Source organism: Suricata suricatta, chromosome 9 (genome assembly GCF_006229205.1).
Source record: "Suricata suricatta isolate VVHF042 chromosome 9, meerkat_22Aug2017_6uvM2_HiC, whole genome shotgun sequence".
Lineage (NCBI taxonomy): Eukaryota > Metazoa > Chordata > Mammalia > Carnivora > Herpestidae > Suricata > Suricata suricatta.
Genome location: NC_043708.1, coordinates 73784435 through 73806973, shown reverse-complemented (window position 1 = coordinate 73806973; position 22539 = coordinate 73784435). Strand labels below are relative to the sequence as shown.

The 22539-nt window shown below is 37.7% G+C and overlaps 1 protein-coding gene across 1 annotated transcript; it reads left to right on the top strand.

Moving 5' to 3' along the window:
• Nucleotides 1-842: 842 nt before the first annotated feature.
• Nucleotides 843-1781, top strand: LOC115301935 (olfactory receptor 4F3/4F16/4F29-like). The gene has a single exon (XM_029951951.1). The coding sequence runs from the start codon at nt 843-845 to the stop codon at nt 1779-1781; it is 939 nt and encodes a 312-aa protein (XP_029807811.1).
• Nucleotides 1782-22539: the final 20758 nt, after the last annotated feature.

The following is a 22539-nucleotide window of genomic DNA, read 5'->3' as shown; positions in this document are numbered from 1 at the left end:
TTGTTTGCAATATTTTGAGGTCAAAGTGAAACAGTAGGCATATTTGGAGCTCACACACATTGTCATTTCTTTGCTGGCTTATCTCACTGGTGAGAGGCAGTGGCCAGGTCTGTAACTGCCACTTGGGATCCTTCTTGAGCTTCTCTGACTTGTGGCCAGCTGTGTGTTCAGCTCTGTGGTGGAGGCCTTGGTTTCTGCAATGCATCCACACCATCGAAGTTAGAGGCAATGAACACTGACACTAATTTTTGTCTGACCTTGGAAACTGTAGCTCTTGCTTGTGGGTTCCAGTTTATTTTTATTAAAATTTTTTTTAAATGTTTTATTTATTTTTGAGAGAGAGAGAGAGAGAGAGAGAGAGAGAGAGAGAGAGAGAGAGAGACAGTGTGAGCAGGGGAGGGTCAGAGAGGGAGGGACACAGATTGGGAAGGCAGGCTCCAGGCTCTGAGCTAGCTGTCAGCACAGAGCCTGGCGCAAGGCTTCAACCCACGAACTGTGAGAGTATGACCTGAGCCAAAGTTGAATGCTTAACCGACTGAGCCACCCAGGTGCCCTGGGTTCCAGTTTATTTTTGTTTTACCCCATTTTACATCCATCTTCTCCTCCTGGCTGCATGTCCTGTGGACTTCAAGCTACAGCACTGGATGCAAAGATAACAGACTTACAGAGATTGCTAATTCACCTTCCATGATTATGTAAGGTCAAATCACTAACAAATCACTATCTTATCTGGTAGTGGTTCTGCTTCTCTAATGGAACATTGACTGATATGGCCAATAATCCCAATTTCTTATTTTTTCCTGTTCTTTCAGGCAAATTTGGAGCCCAAAGTGACTGAAACCATGGGGGGAGGAAATAATTCGGTGGTGTCTGAGATTGTGTTGGTGGGACTCACCAGTTCTTTGGAGATGCAGCTTGTCTTATTTCTAGTTTTCTCTGTGTTCTATGTCACAGGTATTTTGGGAAACCTCCTCATTGTGTTCACAGTGATCTCTGACTCCCATTTACACTCCCCCATGTACTTCCTGCTGGCCAACCTCTCTTTTATTGACATGTGGGTTTCCTCCATTGCAGCTCCCAAGATGATTTCTGATCTTTTCAAGGAGAGAAAAGTAATCTCTTTTCAAGGCTGCATTGCTCAGATGTTCTTCATTCATGTTATTGGAGGAACTGAGATGGTTCTGCTCATTGCCATGGCCCTTGACCGTTACGTTGCTATATGCAGGCCTCTCCACTACCTGACCATCATGAACTTCAGAACTTGTATTTTACTCTTAGTGGTGGCCTGGACCATTGGAATTATCCACTCACTAATCCAACTTGTGTTTGTTGTAAACCTGCCATTCTGTGGCCCCAATGAAGTGGACAGCTTTTACTGTGATCTTCCTCGATTTATTAGGCTTGCCTGCACAGACACTTACAGATTGGAACTCATGGTCACTGCCAATAGTGGTTTCATTTCTCTGGGAACTTTTTTCATTTTGGTTATTTCCTATATCTTCATCTTGGTCATTGTTTGGCAACGTTTTTCAGGTGGCTTGTCCAAGGCCCTCTCTACTCTGTCAGCTCACATCACGGTGGTGGTCTTATTTTTTGGTCCATGTATTTTTGTGTACTCATGGCCATTTCCCATAGTGCCAGTGGATAAGTTCCTTGCCATTTTTGATGTAATTATTTCCCCATTTCTGAACCCTGTCATCTATACTTTTAGGAATAAAGAGATGAAAGTGGCAATGAGGAGAATATTCAGTCAGGTGTTGAGTTTCAGGAAGATGTTTTAAGTAATTTTGATATCAAGAAAGACAAGCCTCTCTAACATTCCTGACTGTGCTACAAACATGAATCTGATGAAATACAGCACCATGGATGTTCTATTTATTAGTTTAATTATTAATTCCAGAATTTTCTTAATGTATTTTCTGCCCATAACCAAGGAAGATATGATGTGCTTTCTTATGTAATGTGATGGAATAAAAGTATTAATCCATGACTATTTCCACATTTTATTGCCTCTCCTTTATAAAAGGGATTCTGGACTGGCCTCTCATATCTCTTTTCCAGCTCTGTGTTCTGAGCAGAATCTTCCCTTGTCAGATTGGTTTTTGGGTTTGTAATGCAGAATCTGAAGAAAAGTGCTTTGTAAATTTGACAAAATTGCAATGATTAGTGATAGGATTTTTTTTCTTTTCAGGTTCTATAGTAAGATGTGTGGGAGTAGCTGTAGTGTGTGAGCAATAGATAAGAGACAAAAGAGGATTCTAAAGAGATATTGTTGTCTATCTCTTACCTTTTTTTAAATTTAGTTTTTTAATTTTTCAGAGAAAGGAGACCATTTCTGTTTTTTAAAATGTTTGTGTAATTATTTTTGAGAGCAAGAGAGAGAGAGAGACAGAGGGCATGAGCAAGGGAAGGAGAGAGATACACACAGAATCCAAAGCAGGCTCCAGGCTCTGAGCTTTCAGTGGGCCTTGAATCCATGAACTGCAAGATCATGACATGAGCCAAAGTCGAACACCTAAGCAACTGAGCCACCCAGGTGCCCTTCACCTTTTTAAAAAAAATGTTTATTTATTTAATTTGAGAAAAGGAGAGAGAGCACATGCGAGTCGGGGAGAGGCAGAGAAAGGGAGAGAGCACTGTCAAGGCAGAGACAATGTGGGGCTTGAACTCGAGATCATGACCTGAGCTGAAATCAAGAGTCCGATGCTTAACCTACTAAGTCACCCAACTGCCTCTATCTCTTACATTTCAATATATATGGTCCTTCAGTAGATGAAAGCGAAGTGCTAAAGTTATTTTGAATTATTTTTGTGTTTTTTTAAAATCATAGCAGCCTGAAATTGGATCACTGTGTTATGGCTTCTTAAGCTTTTTAATGAGTGCGTAGAACAACTGTGAATTAAGCCTTATAATTACTCCAGTTCTTTCAAAGCTGTCTTCCTTTACTGTCAGGAGATTTAAATGATGGGGCCAGATAATGGACAAAGACAATGGCCTATTTAATGATTCTGTCCTGGTAGTGCTAATTCTCGCCCTAATTATGTAGAAATCAGCAGTGATTCCTCAGAGTTAGGTAGACTCTTTTCTTTTTCAGTGATATGGTTATAAGCACACACTCTTGAGCCAGACTGCCTGACTTCAAAACTTAGCTTTGCTTTTTACTAATACACAAATTGCTTTTTTATATTAGTTAAGCAATATAAGTATAAGCTCTTTACATCTAAATTCTGTCATCTATAAAGTAGAGGTAAGTTGAACAATCTGAGATTTCTGATATTTGCTTTTGACCTACCAACATGGCAGTTCCTTATGGCTAAAGGTATCTTTCTTATAAGGTTATAAAGACCAAACACATTCATATTTGTAAAGTGTTTTAGACAATTCTTGGTCTATAGTATTACATATCTGCCTACTCAGTAAAGTGAATTAAAACACTAAAACCGCTTCACAGTTTTGATGACCTTCTTTCATGATGTCTACAAATTATTTCCTTTCCTCCATTCCTCAGACTTTAATCAAGAATGTACTCTTGGGGGGCCTGGGTGGCTCAGTTGGTTAAGTGTCCGATTTTGGCTCAGGTCATGATCTCATAGCTCATGGGTTCAAGCCCCACATCGGGCTCTGTGCTGATAGCTCAGAGCCTGAAGCCTGCTTCATTCAGATTCTGTGTCTCCCTCTCTCTCTGCCCCTCCCCCACTCATACTCTGTTTCTCTCTGTCTCAAAAATAAATAAAAACATTAAAAAAAAAGAATGTACTCTTCCTGGGCTGTTTGGTTGGCTCAGACGTGGAGCATGCAACTGTTGGGTTTGGAGTTGTAAGCTTGAACCCCATTCTGGTGTAGAGATTACTTAAAAAAACAAAAAAGAATGTACTCTTTTCCTAACAAGACTCAAGTATTTTAAATGATAAAATTCCTTGTTACTTCAACATGCCACAATTCAACTTACTTTCTACATTTCGTTTTATTTTCAAATTGTCTTCTTAATAGCTATGCAATAGTTCTATGAAGCTTGTTTTGGTTATCTATGGTGCTTTTTAATGTGCCAGAAGTTACCAAGCTGACTAGGTTATGAAAAAATTACATAAATAGAATTTTAATTAATCAAAAAAGGTATTGAATACTTACTCTGTTCTAAATCCCATGCTAGGAACTGTAGAAAATTGTGTTCGAAGTATGCAAATTAATTGTAGAGAGGGACAAACCATCTCTGAAGCAAAAAATTATGTCAAGAAAGTAAGCAGTGTGGTAGGGTGAGCAGACTCAATAAAAGGGTATGAGTAGAGGGAATTCATGAATTTGTGAATGTTATGGATGGGGCTAGATCCCATGCTGATCAGTCTTCTGAGGTAAGTGCATGCTCTGGGACGAGGAGAAGCTCATGGAAAGCTCTGGAGGCTTTGGGCACATTGACACCAGAGTATCATGGGGGTTAGATACCTACTCCACCTCACTGCCTAACCAGGATTGGTAAAACCTGTCAAAATTTGGTTTTGCTAACTTCATTGACCTGTTTTTGCTCTTCTTAGCCATTTTGGACTTTCTGTTGTTTGAATACACCAAGCTCATGGTCTGGGATGTGTACACTGAGTCTTCCACTTGCAGAGCTTTGCCTGGGTATAGGCAGGGCTGTCTCCTCATCATTCAAGTTTCAGCCTGAGTGTCAACCCCATGAAAAGACTTCTTATCTAACGTTCCCTCTTGACTTTCTACTCTAGTTTTTCTCTATCAAATGCTTTGTTGAACATCTCCATTTGAATTATTGCTTTGTATTGTTTTATTATTTTTTGTTTCTCAAAAAAATTTTTTTAAGAGAGAGAGAGTGTGTGCATGCAAGTGAGAGAGGGGTAGAGGGAGAGGGAGAGAGAATCATGAGCAGGCTCCACACCCAGTACTGAGCCTGACATGGGGCTTCATGCGGGGCTCCATCTCATGATTGTGAAATCATAACCTGAGCTGAAATCAGGAGTTGGATGGCAAACTGATTGAGCTATCCAGGTGCCCCAATTATTTTTTGTTTCTGTCTACAGGGAAGGAAGGTCCATAAAGCAGAAAACATGATTTTTTTTATCTTTGTACCTGGAGGGATGCCTGACCTACCGTGGGAAGTCAATAATTATTTGTTTTTGTCCAAAGAGAAGATGGTAAATGCAAGCTGACAGAAAGAGAAACAACTCTTCATTTCTGAATTGCAACGAACGGAAAGAAATGAGAATAATCTAGTAGATGTAGTACAAATGTTAGGCTTATTCAGGATAACAAACATGTGGAATCTAAAGTACATTTGTAGGTTACATATATGTAAACATAAGGAAGATAAGAAAAAAATCACCAAAAATCATTTCACTCAAATGTAACTGTTAAAATTTTGTTATATTCCTTTTAGAATCTTCCTTTATGCTTATGAAAAATTATACAAAATAGGATCACATTGTTCTATAGTCCATTTAACAATATATATGTAAGTCATTTAACAATACAGATATTGGTTATTTGCCAATATGATGTATAAGTCTTTTTATGCTGATAAATCCACTTCTAGCATGAAGTTCTTGGTCACTACATAGAATCTATTGTATCAATATAGCCATATTACTTTAGTCAGTACTTCATCGCTGACGTTTAAGTTATTTCCAAGTTTTAGTTTTTAATAACTCTGCTATGAAAGATGATGTACTTTTTTTTATATATACAGAGCTTTGATTACTTCCTTATAATAACTTATAGAAATGAAATTGCTGTGCCAAAATGTATTTGTAAGGCTTGATTAAATATGGCAAAGGTGGCCTCTAAAATGATTAGGTTGATTTAAAATTCCATCAGCAGCAGAAGGGCACCTGGATGGCTCAGTTGGTTAAGCATCAACTTCGGCTCAGGTCATTATTTCGCAGATTGTGTTTGAACCCCACATAGGGCTCTGACAGCTCAGAGACTGGAGCCTGCTTCAGATTCTGTGTCTCCTTTTCTCTCTGCCCCTCCCCCACTTGTAGTCTCACTCTCAAAAATAAATAAACATTAAACAATAAATAAATCAAATCTATCAGCAGCTGTGAATCAGAGCATGAGTTGCTCTTATCTTTGTAAACAGTGGATATATAATTTGAATCTTTGCAAATCTGAAAGATAAAAAATATTATCTACTGATCTAATTTTTTTCTACTTTTTGTTATTAAATACTACATATTTATAAAATGTGTAACATATATTTGAATTAAAAAGTACAATAAAATAAATACTTGTGAGCCTATCTATCATTGCATCTATTCTTCCAACATTGATCCCTTTACCTTGTTTTTCACCCAGAAACAGTCACTATTTTCTTTGTTTATACTTATTTTGCTTTTTTGAAAAATAATTTTATTAAAGGAGCATACATACACAATGTTGTTACATTTTGCTCAATTTAAAAGTTTATATACACTATTCTTTAAAAAATATATAAGTTATTAGAACTCACTCAAAAGAATATTTTTAAAAAAATTTCAGGGTGCCTGGGTGGCTCAGTTGGTTAAGCCACCGACTTCGGCTTAGGTCATGATCTCTCAGTTCATGAGTTCGAGTCCAGCATCAGGCTCCGTGCTGACAGCTCAGAGCCCGGAGCCTGCTTCAGATTCTGTGTCTCCCTCTCTCTCTGCCCCTCTCCCCCTAACGATCTGTCTCTCTCATTCAAAAATAAATAAACATTAAAAAATAATTTGTAGATTTCATCTTTACAGTTTTAAAATTCATTGGCATAACGTTTTTCTTATAGTAGTTTAATTATTTTTATTTTTATTTATGCTTATTTTTTAAAGTTTACTTATTTATTTTTGAGAGACACAGAGTGAGCACAAGCAGGTAAGGGGCAGAGAGAGAAAGAGGGATGGAGGATTGGAAGCAGGCTCTGTGCAGACAACAGAGAGCCTGATGTGGGGCTTGAACTCACAAATTATGAGATCATGACCTAAGCCAAAGTCCAATGCTTAACCAATCGAGTCACTCAGGCGCCCCTAAGCATTTTCATTCTTTAAAAAAATTATAGGGGCACTTGGATGGCTCAGCTGGTTAAGTGTCTGACTTCAGCTCAGGTCACCATCTATGGTTCTGAGCTGGAGCCCCACATTGGGCTCTGTGCTGACAGCTCAGGGCCTGGAGGCTGCTTCGGAGTCTGTGTCTCCCTCTCTCTCTGCTCCTCCCCTGCTCTCTCTCTCTCTCTCTCTCTCTCTCTCTCTTTCTCTGTCTCTCAAAAATAAACAAATGTTAAAAATATTGTTTTACAAAAGCAACAGATTTTTAAAAAATGATTTATCTATATCATGTGGATATATTCCTACTTGATTTTCTCTGTCTCTGTCTCTCCCTCTGTTCCTCTGTGTATTATGTGTATTATTGAGGTATAATTGATATACAAAGAATTGCACATATTTAATGTGTACAATTATGAGTTTGGATGTATCCAAACACCCATGATACCATCACTACAATTAAAGTAATAGACATTCAATACCTCCTAGTTTCCTTGTGTGCCTTAGTTTTACTTTTTCTATGGTAAAACACTTAAGATATCTAACCTTTTAACATATTTTGAAGCGTACAATGCCATATTGTTAACTTTAGGCACTATGCTACACAATAGATGTCTAGAGCTTATTCATCTAACATAACTGAAATTTTATAACCAATGGAAAACCACTCTCTGTTTCCCAGCTCCTGGCAATCACTATTTTATTCTCTGCTTCTATAACTATTTTATTTTGTTTTATTTTAATTAATTAATTAAATTAATTTACTTTTAAAATTTATTTATTTTCGAAAGAGAGAGAGAGTGGGGGAAGGATAAGGAGAGAGAGGGACAGATGATTTGAAGCAGACTCTGCTCTGACAGCAGAGATCCTGATGTGGGGCTCAAACTCATGAACCTTGAGATCATGATCTGAGCCGAAGTCAGATGCTTAACCAACTGAGCCATCCAGATGCCCCAAGTTTGACTTCAGACACTTCATATAAGTGGAATCCTGTAGTATTTGTCCTGTGAATGGCTATTTCTATTTGACTTAGCATAATGTCCTTCAGTATCATTCATGTTGTCAACAATGGCAGAATTTCTTTCCTTTTCAAGGCTGAATAACATTCCATTGAATATGAACATCAGATTTTCTTTACCCATTCAGTTGTTGGTGGATACTTGGGTTGTTTCCATATCTTGGCTATTGTGAATAATGCTGCAATAGATGTGGGAATATAGATAATCTTTGAGACACTGATATGGTAATTCTATTCTTAATTTTTTGAGGAACCACTATACTACTTTGCATAATGAACACACCATTTACATTCCCATCAATTGTGTTTAAGGATTCCAATTTCTCTACAATCTTGCCAACACTTGTTATCTTTTTTCTTTTTTTGATAATAGGCATCATTGTAGTTTTAATTTGCATTTCCCTAGTAGTTAATGATATTGAGCATATTTTTATGTGCCTGTTGGCAATGTATGTGATCTTGGGAAAGAAGAAGGAGTTGGAGGCATCACACTTCCTAATTTCAAATGATACTACAAAGTTACAATAATTAAAACAGTATAGTAAAAAAAAAAAACAGTATGGTACTGGCAACTGGCATAAAGACAGCCATATAGACCAATGGAACATACAATAGCACCAAGATATAAAACCATGTGTATATTGTCAACTGATCTTTGATAGATCTTTGATAAGAGTGGCATGATTACACAACGGGAGAATGGATAGTCTCAACAAATGGTGCTGGAAAAACTTAATATCCACATGCAAAATGTGAAATTAATGGAGGGAAACCTCACTAAGATGTAGTGGGAAGGCCAGTAGGTGGAGCTCTCACATCCTACCACTTGTTACCAACTGCAAATACAACAGGAAGAGAAGTTCTATTTTGCACTAGATAGTACTTTCCTATCCCAGTAGAAGGAAGGAAACTTTCTTCCTCCCCTGCCAACAGCCCAGTAAATAAGGGACTGTCATAAGTTAGCCAATGAGAAGCCACTATGCTTTGAATTCCCAGTTTATGCCAATGAAACTTTTGTTTATAACAGCCCTTCTAAACTCCCTCCTTTCCTATGAAAAAAAGTATCTCTCTTTTGTATTCTAAACTTGCCTATCTATGGTTTTGTTATAGCTTGCTTGTCTCCAATTGTAATTCTCTGCTATTCCTAAATAAACCCATCTTTTTGGTGGTAAAATAACTAGCAGTTTTATTTTTAAGGTTAACAATAACAAAAATGGATTTCTAACTTACACCATACACAAATACCAACTCACAATGGTTAAAAGCTTAAATGTAAATCTGAAACTATAAACTTTTAGGAGAAGACACAGGGAAAAAGATTCTTGACATTGTTTTTGGCAATGATTTCTTGGATATAAAATCTACAGCAGACAATAACAAAAACAGAAATAAACAAGTGGGACTATCTCAAACTAAAAATCTTCTGCCCACCAAAGGCAACAATCAACAGAGTCAAAAGGCAACATGGGGAATGGGAGAAAATACTTGCAAACCATGTATCTCATGAGGTTATTTATTTATTTATTAAAATTTTTTTTAATGTTTATTTATTTTTGAGAGAGAGAGAGAGAGAGAGAGAGAGAGAGAGAGAGAGAGAGAGAGTATAGTTTGGGGAAGGGCAGAGAGAGGGAGACAAGAATCCAAAGCAGACTCCAGGCTCTGAGCTGTCAGCACAGAGCCTGACATGAGGCTTGAACACATGAGCTGTGCCAAAGCCAAAGCTCAGAGCTGTGTATGAGCCACAGTCAGATGCCCAACCACATGAGTCACCTAGGAGCCCCTTTATAAGAGGTTATTTATAAAATATATTAGGAACTCAAACAACTCAAGAGCAGAAACCAAATAACCCAATTAAACAATGGGCAAATAACTTGAACAGCCATTTCTCCAAAGAAGATACATAAATACATAATTTTGTCTTGCATGATCAAGATAACAAGAGTTGTATATAGTTATAAGTGTTCTGGAGGAAACAGCTTCTGGCTTTTTCTTCTCTGTTTTATATTTATTTTCAGGATCTTTGATTTCTGCTTGTATCTATTCTACTTTCTCTGAATTTATTATACTCAATTTCTAACTTCGCATGTTAGAAAATGGGATATTTAATTTTTTGGCTTTCTTCTTTTCTCATATATGCATTTCCATAGAGGTACATGTAGGCTTTCATACCCACAAGTTTCATTTCCACAAAATTTTCATTGAAACACAAATTATTTAGAAGTTTTAAAAATTTGAACATGTATAAGATTTAGAAAGAACTCACTATAAATTTAAAAAATTTTTAAATTATTATTTTTGTTTCAAGTTTTTATTGAAATTCTAGTTAGTTAACAAATAGTGTAATATTGGTTTCAGGAGTAGAAATTAGTAATTCAGCAGTTACATATAACACCCAGTGCTCATCACAAGTGCTCCTCTTAATAACCATCCTCCATCTAGCCATCCCCCACCCAAATCCCCCTCTCAAACCTCAGTTTATTCTTTACAGTTAAGAGTCTCTTATTTTCTCTCCTTGTCTTGTTTTTCTCCCTTACCGTTTATCTGTTTTGTTTCTTAAATTATAGATATAACTGAAATCATATGATATTTGTCTTTCTTTGACTGACTCATTTCACTTAGCATAACATATTCTAGCTTTATCCATGTCATTGCAAATGGCAGGATTTCATTCTTTTTGATTGTTGAGTAATATTTCATTGTATATATACACTACCTCTTTATCCATTCATCATTCAATGGACATTTGGTCTCTCTCCATAATTTGGCTATTGCTGATAATGCACCTAGAACCATCGGGGAGCATGTACCCCTTTGAATCAGTATTTATATCCTTTTGATAAATACCTAGTAGTAGGATTGCTGGGTCATATTCATATGGTAGTTCTATTTTTAATGGAAAAAAGTTTATTTATTTATTTTTGAGAGAGAGATAGAGAGTGTGTGTGCATGTGCACATGCAAATGGAGGGAAGGGCAGAGATAAAGAGGGATACAGAATCAAAACAGACTCTGATTTGTAAGCATAGAGCCCAACATGGAGCTTGAACTCACAAGCCTTGAGATCATGACTTGAGCCAAAGTTAGATGCTTAACCAACTGAGCTACCCAGACACTCCTATTTTTAACTTTTTGAGGAACCTCCATACTGTTTTCCAGAGTGGCTGCACCAGTTTTCATTTCCACCACGAGTGTAGTAGGGTTTCTCTTTCTCCACATCCTTGCCAACATCTGTTGTTTCTTGAGTTGTTAATTTCAGCCACTCCGACAGGTGTGAGATGGTGTCTCATTGTGGTTTTGATTTGTATTTCCCTGATGATGAGTGATGTTGAGCATCTTTTCATGTGTCCGTTAACCATCTGGATGTCTTTGGAAAAGTGTCTATTTGTGTTTTCTGCCTATTTCTTCACTGGACTATTTGGCTTTTGGGTGTTGAGTTTGATAAGTTCTTTATAGATTTTGGATATTAACCCCTTATCATATATGCCATTTGCAAATATCTTCTCCCATTCTATAGGTTGCCTTTTCACTTTGTTGATTGTTTCCTTCACTTTGCAAAAGCTTTTAATTTTGATGAAGTCCCAAGAGTTCATCTTTGCTTTTGTTTCTTTTACCTCTGGAGATGTGTCTAGTAAGAAGTTTCTATGGCCAAGGTCAAAGAGATTGGTGCTTGTGTTCTCCTCCAAGATATTGATGATTTCTTGTCTCACATTTAGGTCTTTCATCCATTTTGAATTTGCTTTTGTGTATAGTCTAAGAAAGTGGTCCAATTTCATTCTTCCATTCTCCGTCTACCAGGCAGATTGCTTATATTACTTAGATCCCTGGCCAATTACTTCTACTTCCTGTTCTTTCCTTAGGGATGAATTAGAATTTCCCCATCTTGGCATTTTGTTAGGTCTCTATCTTCTGTGTGTTAGGACAGCCTGTTATGTTCCCTACTCCTGAGAGTAATGGCTATACTAAGATGAGGTCCTATACTGGCCAGGGCCTGGCATTTCAAGAAGTGTTCCTGGTGTATGCTTTTTGCTCTCTTCTGTTGTGTTCTGGCTGATCTTTTCTTCAGGTCAGTCATCTGCAGACTTTCTCTTTGCCTGCAGTGGAGAGTGTTTGGATCTTGTCCACCGTGTTGCAAGTTTTAATGAGGTGTGTTCTGGTCTACTTGCTAAAAGAGGCTAGATCCTGGGCACCTAGGTTAAGCCTGAGTCGTTAAGGGTTCACATCGTGATTTCACTTCAGATCATGATCTCATGGTTGGTGAGTTCAAGCCCTGCACCTGACTCGGTGCTGACAGTGGGAGACTATTAGGGATTCTTTCTCCCTCCCTATATCTCAGCCCCTCTCCTGCTTGCACACACTCACACACTCTCTCTCAAAACAAGCAAACAAACAAACTTAAAAAAAATAAATAAAAGAGGCTAGTCCTATTTCCCCTTGAGTGGAAGCTTTGCAGCACTCTATGGTAAGGAGACTTGGTGCGTGTTATAGGTTTGTGCCGGCCTTCTAGGGGAGGGGCCTCCTGCTGCTCTGACTCTCAGGCACACTTGCCCTAGTTCAGAAGCACCTGCAGGGAGCAGAGAGGTGGCACTTGGTGTAAGTGGCTCAAGCCTTCACTATGGGTACCAATCTGCTCTCACTGATGTCTAGCCATGTTGTAGGGCAGAGGTAAATATGCTGTCAGCCAGCTCTCTCATCCCTGGTGAGGGGAGTTCACACCTGCTACTGTTCAGGACACCCTCACAGAAGAGTGAACCATCTCCCCTTGTTTGTCCCTGGCTACCATCACATCCTTGCCTTCACTTTGTCTGTGTCTGCACTGTCTGGCCACCTGGCAGTGCAGTGCTCCTGTGTTCTACCTCAATCATGTCAGCTGGGTTTAAAATTCCAAATTTTAGTGACCTAGCATGGCACAGATCCATGAGGATCTCACAGCACTGTGGCTGGTGCCAGTTTGTCCCAGAAGGGCAATCCCATGAATGCACAGGGGCTGGCTTGGAGTTTAAGGTAAAGCACAGCACAAGGTCAGCATCTAGGTTAGTTCAGCTCAGCAGCTGCCTCTGATGCTATGCTAATGAACAGGGCAGCTCAGTGGTGCTCCCTGGCTCTTTCTTCCCTCGTGAGGCAGGGCCGTCTCTCCCAAAATACTCTAAGAAGGGGAATTATCTTTCCCAGTGCCACCCAGGGGATTCTCAGACCACACTGTCCACTCCCAGGCCTCTCCCCTCCTTCTTTATCTCTATGCCTGCCAGGTGGAGCCTGGCAGTGGCACAGACTGCTAAAACTTTAGTCTTTGAGCTTTGTTGCTTGTAAAAACTTGTGATCATCAGCCCTTCTGATTTTCCCAGTCAGTGGTTTGGTTTCCCACAAGTGTTTTTCTTGTGCAGTGCCCTGCTTTCTATAAACTTTAATTTGATAGTATTATGGTCAGATATTCAGGTCTACCTGATAAGAATTCTTTGAAACATGTTAAAGATTACTTATGTCCTCTTTCTTTGTAATTGGTCTATGTATGTTTGAAAAAAAAGGTGTATGATTGTTGGATACAGAGTTCCATATATTTCAACTAGACCATGATTGTTTATTCAGCTGCTGACAGTGCTCATAATTGTTTAGATCCATAGCATTGCTATTGTTTTTGTGTACTTGACTTATAAATGGTGTAAGAAAGAAAGGTATTGAAGTTTTCTATTATGCTGGAAAAATGTATTTAATGAATTTTTGATATATATATTTTGAGACTATTATATTAATTGTGTACAAGTTTAGAATGTTCCTGGTGAATTGAACCTTTTATTATGCACTGGCTCCCTCTACTTCTAATAATGCCTTTTTTTTTTTTAAAGTAAGCCCTATGGCTCATATGGGCTTGAACTCATGATTGAGAGTCTCTGCTCTACCAATAGAGGCAGCCAGGCACCCTCCTAATAATGCCTTCTGACTTAATATATACTGTCTGATATAAATATAGCCATGCTACTGTTTTCTTTGGATACATTATTTTCCTATTAATTTACTTTTTCTGGACCTTTACTCTTTTTTAAAACTTTAAATTCAAGCTACCTAACATACAGTGTAATAGTAGTTTCAGGTGTAAAACATAGTGATTCAACACTTCCATCCAACACCCAGTGCTCATCACAAGTGCACTCTTTAATGTCTATTACTTATTTAACCCATCCCCTCACTCCCCTCCCCTCTGGTAACCATCAGTTTGTTCTCCATAGTTAAGAGTCTGTTTCTTGGTTTGCCTATCTCTTCCTTTTTTTTATTCCCTGACTTATTTTACTTAGCATAATTCTCTCTAGCTACATCCATGCAGCTGCAACTGGCAAGATTTCATTATTTTTTATGGCTCAGTAAAATGCCATACACTGTGTATAATGTGTCCTTCTACTAGCATATGCTTTCATTAAGATACAGGTGTTTGGAAACCTATGGGTAGAGGCATATGGGCATGGCTGTATGTTCAATTCATTGAAACTACACTGTGCATAATGTGCCTTTCAGCTAACATCTTCTTTCGTTAAGATATAAATGTTTGTAAATGTATGTGTAGCAGCATAATGGACCAGCTACACTCCTGATACTACACTGTGTGTAAATTGTTGTTCAAGTACTATCTTCTTTCATTAAGATATATGTGTTTTCTGTACCTTTATGTCTTTTAAAATGTGTCTTGTAAATAACATATAGATGGATTTTTAAAGTCTATTATTTCAAAAAATTCTCTATAGATTCTTTACAAATATGTAAAACCCAGACAATAGTTTTAGTTCATTGATTTTTATACTAGCTGATCATTAGTAGAGGCTATGTCTTTGAGGGATAAACCATTTGAATACATTAATTAATTATAAAAATTATTCTAAACTACATCAGAAAAAATTAGTCAAATATTTTTAATTAGTATTTATTACGTATATTTTTTAAATGTTTTCTTAGTTTTTGAGAGAGAGAGGGAGAAAGGGAGAGAGAAAGAAAAATAGAGCATGAGCAGGGGAGAGGCAGAGAGAGAGGAGACAGAGAATCTCAAGCAGGCTCTGTGCTGTCAATGCAGTGCCCAAAGCTGGGCTTGAACCCACAAACCGTGAGATCATGACCTGAGCTGAAGTCAAGAGTTGGATGCTAAACGACTGAGTCACCCAGGTGCCCTATTTATTAAATATTGACTATATATTCTGCACCATGTATCCCTGCTTGCTTGTCTTTCCTTATCAGATTATTGCAGACTGTGGTGGTGTTGGAGCCAACCAATTGTAATTCTTGTAAGAGTTATTATTAGGCAATAATACCCGAATGATAATACCCCAAAGATGCTAATAATAGAAGCAGACAAGAAGATTATAGGACAATAAAAGAAAAGTATAAGAACCTTTTGTTACATGTGTTCAAGGAAGGATTTCCTGGAAAAGCTGTATGTATTTTAAAACTTTCTGACATAATTCCTTTTATACTTCAGTAATTAACACTTTATAACCTGACAGCACTCTGTTGTAAAATTTATGGAGTCTAAGATTCTGGATTTTGAATTTTGTGAGACTGAAGAGCATCTAGAAAGCCAAACTTGCTGAATAAAGAAAGATATAGCTTTTTATTCTGTGGTTTTTCATCTGCTGAAATCTCTAGTTAGTACTAGGATAGAGTAGTACTCTTTCCCTTTTTAGCTGCTTCTCAAGCATTCTAGAGTTTTGGATATCTTAGGTACTTCTACTGATTCATTTTATTTTTTACTTTATTATTTAAAAAAATAATAAGCCCCACTGTGGGGCTTGAACTCATGACCCTGAAACCACGAGTTGCACACTCTTCTGACTGAGACAGCCATTTTAAAGCAAAAATATTTTAGTGCACCCACCTAAACCACTACTAAATTTGGCATTCAGAAGCTGCTTTTCTTTCTTCAGTTCTTTTTGTCCTTTTTTAACCCCTAGGGGGAAAATCAGTGTAGAATCCAAGGTATAATTCCCAGGAAAATCTAATCAAGGAAAGGTTGGCTATTCCCAAGACTCACACCATCATTTGGTCACCAGTATTCAAGGTTGCTAATTAGAATCATTTTTACTTGAGGAAAACAATATTAAGCTCTTTGTTTTGGAAAAGTTTACAGTCTCAATCAGAATATGAAATTATCCTCCCTTGAACCTAGAAAAAGTCTCCTACTTCAAGTACTATCCTGTAAAATGTATGTAAAACAAATGTCATCTAGTTTAGCAGACTGAACATTAATCCAGCCTATCCTTGGGTCTCTCTCCACTGATTGCTCAATAATTATTTACTCTTTTGGTTTAATACACAGTTTAATTGTTATTCCACATATTTGTCGTACATGTATTCTGGGCAAGGCATGGGAATCTTGCTAAGGGTATTGGAAAAGGCATTGCTGAGGGTATTTGGGGGATAATAAGCTGGAACACAAATCAAGGGTCAGATTTTGACTAGAAGAGGATGTTCTAAGAGAAGGAAACAGTATATTTTCATCTTTTTTATTTCTTATTCTTTTCTATTCCCCTATGCTGTATTTTCTTTTAGTTTTTTTCATCCTAGATAATTTCCTAAGTGATGTTTTCAATTTCTGTGTTTTATAAACTCACAACTTTTGTCATTTGGTTCTTAGCATCCATTAAACTAATTCTTATTTTTCCCTTTTAGAACTCATAATTCTTACATAATGGAAGCTTTTTATCTTGTCATAAACTTTGAAGGGAATTGATCTACTGTTTGAGAAGAATAGATTCTTTGGTCTAACTCAGGTAAGAAAGTCTGGTTCCCACTGACTTTCTTTGCAAATAAGATGAATGAGATTTTCAGCATTGAGTGTGAGACATTTCTAGGTTGAGAGAAGATTAATCTGTGTGTGTGTGTGTGTGTGTGTGTGTGTGTGTGATGCAACAAAGATGAAATGGAATGCAGACAGTGGAATGCAGAAAACTATAAATCTCATGTGAAAACTTCACCATAGGGAGCTAAAATCAGATATAGGCAACATTTCAGAAGTTGAATGCCAAGTTGTTGATGTCTCTTGCTGGTGTACAAGAAGGGCACGCTGAGAGTGGAAGAGTTGGAGTAGCCTGGAATAGTCAGGAAGCTCGGCACAGTTAGGAACATGCATAACTGAAATGAAAAGATTATGAGAGTTAATTTTATATAAATCCAGGTAACTATTGATTTCCTTTTAATTCCTTATGTAAATGTGGCTCAGCATGCAAATAGTACAATTGAAAAGGGTCTGGAAAGGATAGCACTGGAACATAGTAACTTAGAAGAGACTAGATCTGGGTGAGAATGAGATAGTGAAGGTCTTGGACAGCCAGAAGACAGCATGAGGGTGCTAGAGAACTGAGCGGGTGTAGAAGGCAGTATGACAATAGATGGTTAAAGACCTGGAGATGAGGAGAGGGGCACTAAAGACCCATGTTGCCTTCTATGAACTTCTATCAAGTACTTTGGAAGTAGAAGCTACTTCCTCATGCCCTTGAAGTTATTCTGGTGGATATTAATAGTTTCCATCTATGTTATGGATTCAGCAAAAGTAATTGCTCTTAGGTAATCATCCTAAGTAGTAATTTATATCTGAGGGTTTGAAGAGGAGTGAAGAAAACCATTTGGGAAACACTCAAAAGAATGTGCAAAGTTAGTTTTAGAATTTAGACATTTGCATATATTTAAAGTTAAGTTGTGCACTGTGTATGCAGGCTCATTCTGTCCTTTGGCCTGTAAAACTATGACATTTACGTCCTTTTATATGTTAATGGCCCTAGTTAGAATTCTTTTTTTTCAATTGCATCCACATAAGAATGCTCAGAGAAGGGGAAAATTAAACAAGATGATCTTCCTAATTTTCTAGAAGTGAATCTTTTAAAACAATATTGCATTAGTATCAGAGATTCTACTAGTTACATTCTTGGATCACTTCTTCCTTATGAATCTTTTTGTATGTTCAATGAAGAGAAATGTCTCTGGCCCATATACTGGGATGGGAATAACTTTTGATCCTTCTCTTCAACTATAAACCAGGTAGAAAAAAATTAACCCATTTCCCCCTGTAAAGTGACAACTGAATACTCCAGTAATGTGTGTCCTATTCCTCATCTACCACCTCCAGTTCTTTTCTCTCCTTTGTCTAAATATTCCTCTTCTGGCTAATCTTTTTTGTCCTTTTTAAAAATTAAAGTATAATTGACATATAACAATATATTAGTTTCAGGTGTACAACATCATGGGCTGTAAATCCATAAGTATTTAAGTCGTTCCCTATGTTAATGACTCTTGTTAAAATTCTTGCTTGAGGATTATCTTATTATTACGTCCAGCCTATAGAACAGACATTACCAATAGGGAAAAAATGGCAAAGTCTCTATACATCCCACGATTTATATTTCTTAGAAAGTAGGAAATTATGAACAGTATCAAATGATGCAGAGAGATCATAAGGATAAAGATTTAGCTATTGTGAGGTATTTAATGATCTTCATAATGATGGAGTGGGTGGACAACGGCAAGAGAATTGTAGCTAAAATTAAGTCTCCTTACAACTTGCCGCTCATTGATAAATCCCTGAGACATATAGGATCTAATATTCCTGCAACTCCCTCAAGGATTTTCTTTAATGTTTGATTAATGTAGCTTTGCTCTGGTTTATGTAACTTCACTGATAACCACAAACCTCCAGGATGTTTATTATAACAATCATCCTTCAACATGTGAACCACTGACACACATCTGAAGAATCTTATGACTAATGCTCTACTAAAACAATAAAGAGGGGCGCCTGGGTGGCTCAGTTGGTTAAGCCTCCGACTTCGGCTCAGGTCAGATCTCACGTTCGTGGGTTCGAGCCCCCCGTCAGGCTCTGTGCTGACAGCTCAGAGCCTGGAGCCTGCTTCTGGTTCTGTGTTCCTTCTCTCTCTGCCCCTCCCCCTCTCATGCTCTGTCTCTCTCTGTGTCAAAAATAAATAAAAAACAAAACAAAAAAAATAAAACAATAAAGAATAAGCTTATCTTGATAATAGCAAGTCCTCCAAGGTCTTGGAGACCCTGTTTCAGCATACATAAATTCCTGAGAGATTTATATTATCTCTAACCCCCACTAACTAAAAAGTGTATGATCAGTTACTCCTTGCAGTCCCAGTGAAGCTCTTTCTGCCCATGGGTCCTATCCTCATACTATAATAAAAGTACATTTTTGCACCAAAAATATCTCAAGAATTCTTTCTTGACCATTTGCTCAGCGGCTCCACATAAGTGAGACCAGTATAAAGTTCAAGGGGACAGCTGCCAGGACACAAGGAGTTAAACAGGAAGTTCTCTATAGGCAATAGAACAGATAATATTAAGGAGGAATAAATATTTCTTGAAAATAGAAGCATAGAGGGCGATCATCTTGGAAAGATGGTATGGAGCCAAAGTGGAGCAGCACATTCTAAACTAGGAATTTGTACTTTCAGAGGCAATGAGAACCAGCGAATGGTTTGGAGTGGTGCTTGTTAAATAATCTGAGTGCTACTTAGGAAGAGTAATCTGATATGCATGTTTTCAGTAATGATTAGTGAAAATAAGGGAAGGATTTGAGAAGAGCAGGTGGATAAGATGCATGTAATGCTATACTAAATCTGAAAGAAAAGCTGCATAGGGAGAAGAAAGATGATTATTAGCTTTATTGTCGTCATGTGGAATTCCACATGCACAAGACTGATAAATAAGCATCTAGGCAATAGTGTTTAGTAGACTAAGGAAAATATGGCTATATTATTTAGGATAGATTTAGGGAATGAATGATATACCTATTCAGATTCAACTGGCATTTGTACGCTAATGAAATTATTAGCCTTTCATATAAATTGCTTTTCACCCAGTGGTCAAGCTTTTGGGGAAGGTATAATTACAGTACAAAACAAGCCCATTAGAAGGAGAACAAGGCAAGCTCTTAAATAATGTATACAGTGAACCAAGACAAAAAAATGAGGGAATGACAAAAAGAGGAGTCTGAAGATTAGGACTACCAGGAGATCTCAGTTCACTAAGGATTATGTTTATAATAACATCATTACAGTTAACAGTTATTGAATTCCTGCTATGTGCCCAATACTGTTCTAAGCTCTTTATTCATAGCAATTTTTGAGGCCAGGCTATAATTACTTCAATTTAACAGATAAGTAAATTTAGATACAATAAGATTAAGTAACTTGTCTGAGGTCAGGGTGTTAACTGGGGCACTGGGGTGCAAGAGCATCTGGCTCCAGAGGTCTTATTCAGACCAGATTTGGCCACTCATACCTGAAAAATCCAAAGGCAGAGTGATGGTGGTGAAACCAGAAAGGGATTTATTTCAGCCTGACCAACACTAGGAAGATAGAAGACTAGTGTCTCCAAGACTGTCTCCAAAGTGCTGAAAATACTTCCAAGGTTTTATAAGGGAAGTGTGGGACAAAGGTGGGTGGGTACGGGCAGCAGGCAGTAAAGGTCAGGTCAGTCATTGTTGCGGGGTCAACCACAAGGGGTCATGCAGGCTCAGGGAAGTACCTATCCCTTGAGGGGGTAGTTTTGGTTCCAGAATGCTTTGCCCTCAGGGTCTTTTGCCTGAGTTGAGAGATAAGATGGAAATAATTAACTCATTTATTGAGGTCAAAGTGGAGGTAGTTGAAGCCCTATTTCAAGGGTTAGTGTTAGGGCACGTGGTTAAGGCAAGCTTAAACCCAGCCCTCTGGTTTGTGATTCTTCACTTTTAACCAATATTTTACATCTATCCCTCCAGAAGAATAAACATAGAAAGAAAATGAATGAATTCATTTAAATAAACTATATAATTCCCAAATTTGGAAAGATTAATAGGATTGGATTTTTATTTTAAATTCTAGTTCTGTGTTAGCTTGTGGAGAAAATTTCACTCGTCTCAAGATTACCCATCACTGTGACAGAAAATATTTGGGATGAGATTAATTCTTAGTTTGGAACCTTAAAAAAATCAAACTCTTGGGGCGCCTGGGTGGCTCAGTCAGTTAAGCCTCGACTTCGGCTCAGGTCAGATCTCACGTTTGTGGGTTCGAGCCCCATGTCAGGCTCTGTGCTGACAGCTCAGGGCTTGGAGCCTGCTTCTGGTTTTGTGTCTCCTTCTCTCCCTGCCCCTCCCCCTCTCATGCTTTGTCTTTCTCTGTCTCAAAAATAAATAAAAACATTAAAAAAAATTAAAAAAATCAAACTCTCAAGTTAGATTTTCTTTATCACTTTATCATAAAGTAGTACAAAAGAATATTATAATTAAGAGCTCTAGTTTACTTCAAACCTCAGTGCAATGGTATTTATTTATTTCACAGATTTTTAGGCACTTTCCTATTGTCAAGTTATTATTCCAACAAAATTTAAAAAGGAGTCTAACACTGTATCAGGTGGCATTTACACCCCTTAGAGTTTAGAGAAGTAAAGCCAGTATCAGACTAGACTGGATATATTGAATGAATCTTGAAAGCAGATAGACTAATATGAATCACTTCTGAAATTTCATCTCAGATATTAGAATTTATATGTATAAAGCATATATTAAGTATAAGTGCTATTAGGCTGATGTTGGGACACAAGGCTGCTGGAAGAAGCAGATGCTAATTTCAATAAAAAGTTATATCAGCATGCAAAGAGATTCATGATCAATATAAACAAGACCTTTAGAGCTGAACAATTCAGATGAATTTAATTTTTTAATGTTTATTTTTGAGAGAGAGTAAAACAGACAGAATGTGAGCAGAGGAGGGGCAGAGAGAGAGGGAGACACAGAATCCTAAGCAGCCCCCAGACTCAGGGCTGTCAGCACAGAGCCCCAAGCGGGGCTGGAACTCACAAATCACAAGACATGACCTCAGCAGAGAAGTCAGTTGCTTAACTGACAGAGCCACTCAGGTGCCCCTAGATGAATTTAAACAAAGGATTATTATTCTTGAAGGCTAGAAGGTTAGGTGCAATGGATATCTTGAAGCACATAGGATAAAGATAATGAGATAGAAATCATGAAAGGAAACAAAATAGGGAAGACAGACTCAGGAAGCATAATATATAAAACAATTAGCAGTTTCAGAAAGAGAAAAAGGACTTGATTTAATGTAAATGGGGGTAGGGAGGAAGGAGGTGAGATGATGGGGAGAAAAGTACTTTAAGGTCTTATCTTAATCGGTGATAGGGGAAGACTGGGAGGAAAAAGAACATCAGCAGGGGAAAATAATTGGCATCTTATTTTAAAATAAGAAAATAGGGGCACCTGGGTGGCTCAGTTGGCTAAGCCTCCGACTTTGGCTCAGGTCAGATCTCACGATCGTGGGTTCAAGCCCCATGTCAGGGTCTGTGCTGAGCTCTAGCTCAGAGCCTGGAGCCTGCTTCTGGTTTTGTGTCTCCTTCTCTCTCTGTCCCTCCCCCTCACATGCTCTGTCTCTTTCTGTATCAAAAATAAATAAGACATTAAAAAAAAGTTTTAAAATAAGAAAATAGCGGCACCTGGGTGGCTCAATCAGTTAAGTATCTGACTTCAGCTTAGGTCATG

Coding starts and splice junctions, on each gene's coding strand:
- LOC115301935 (XM_029951951.1), top strand. CDS start 843: ATGGGGGGAGGAAATAATTCGGTGGTGTCTGAGATTGTGTTGGTGGGA.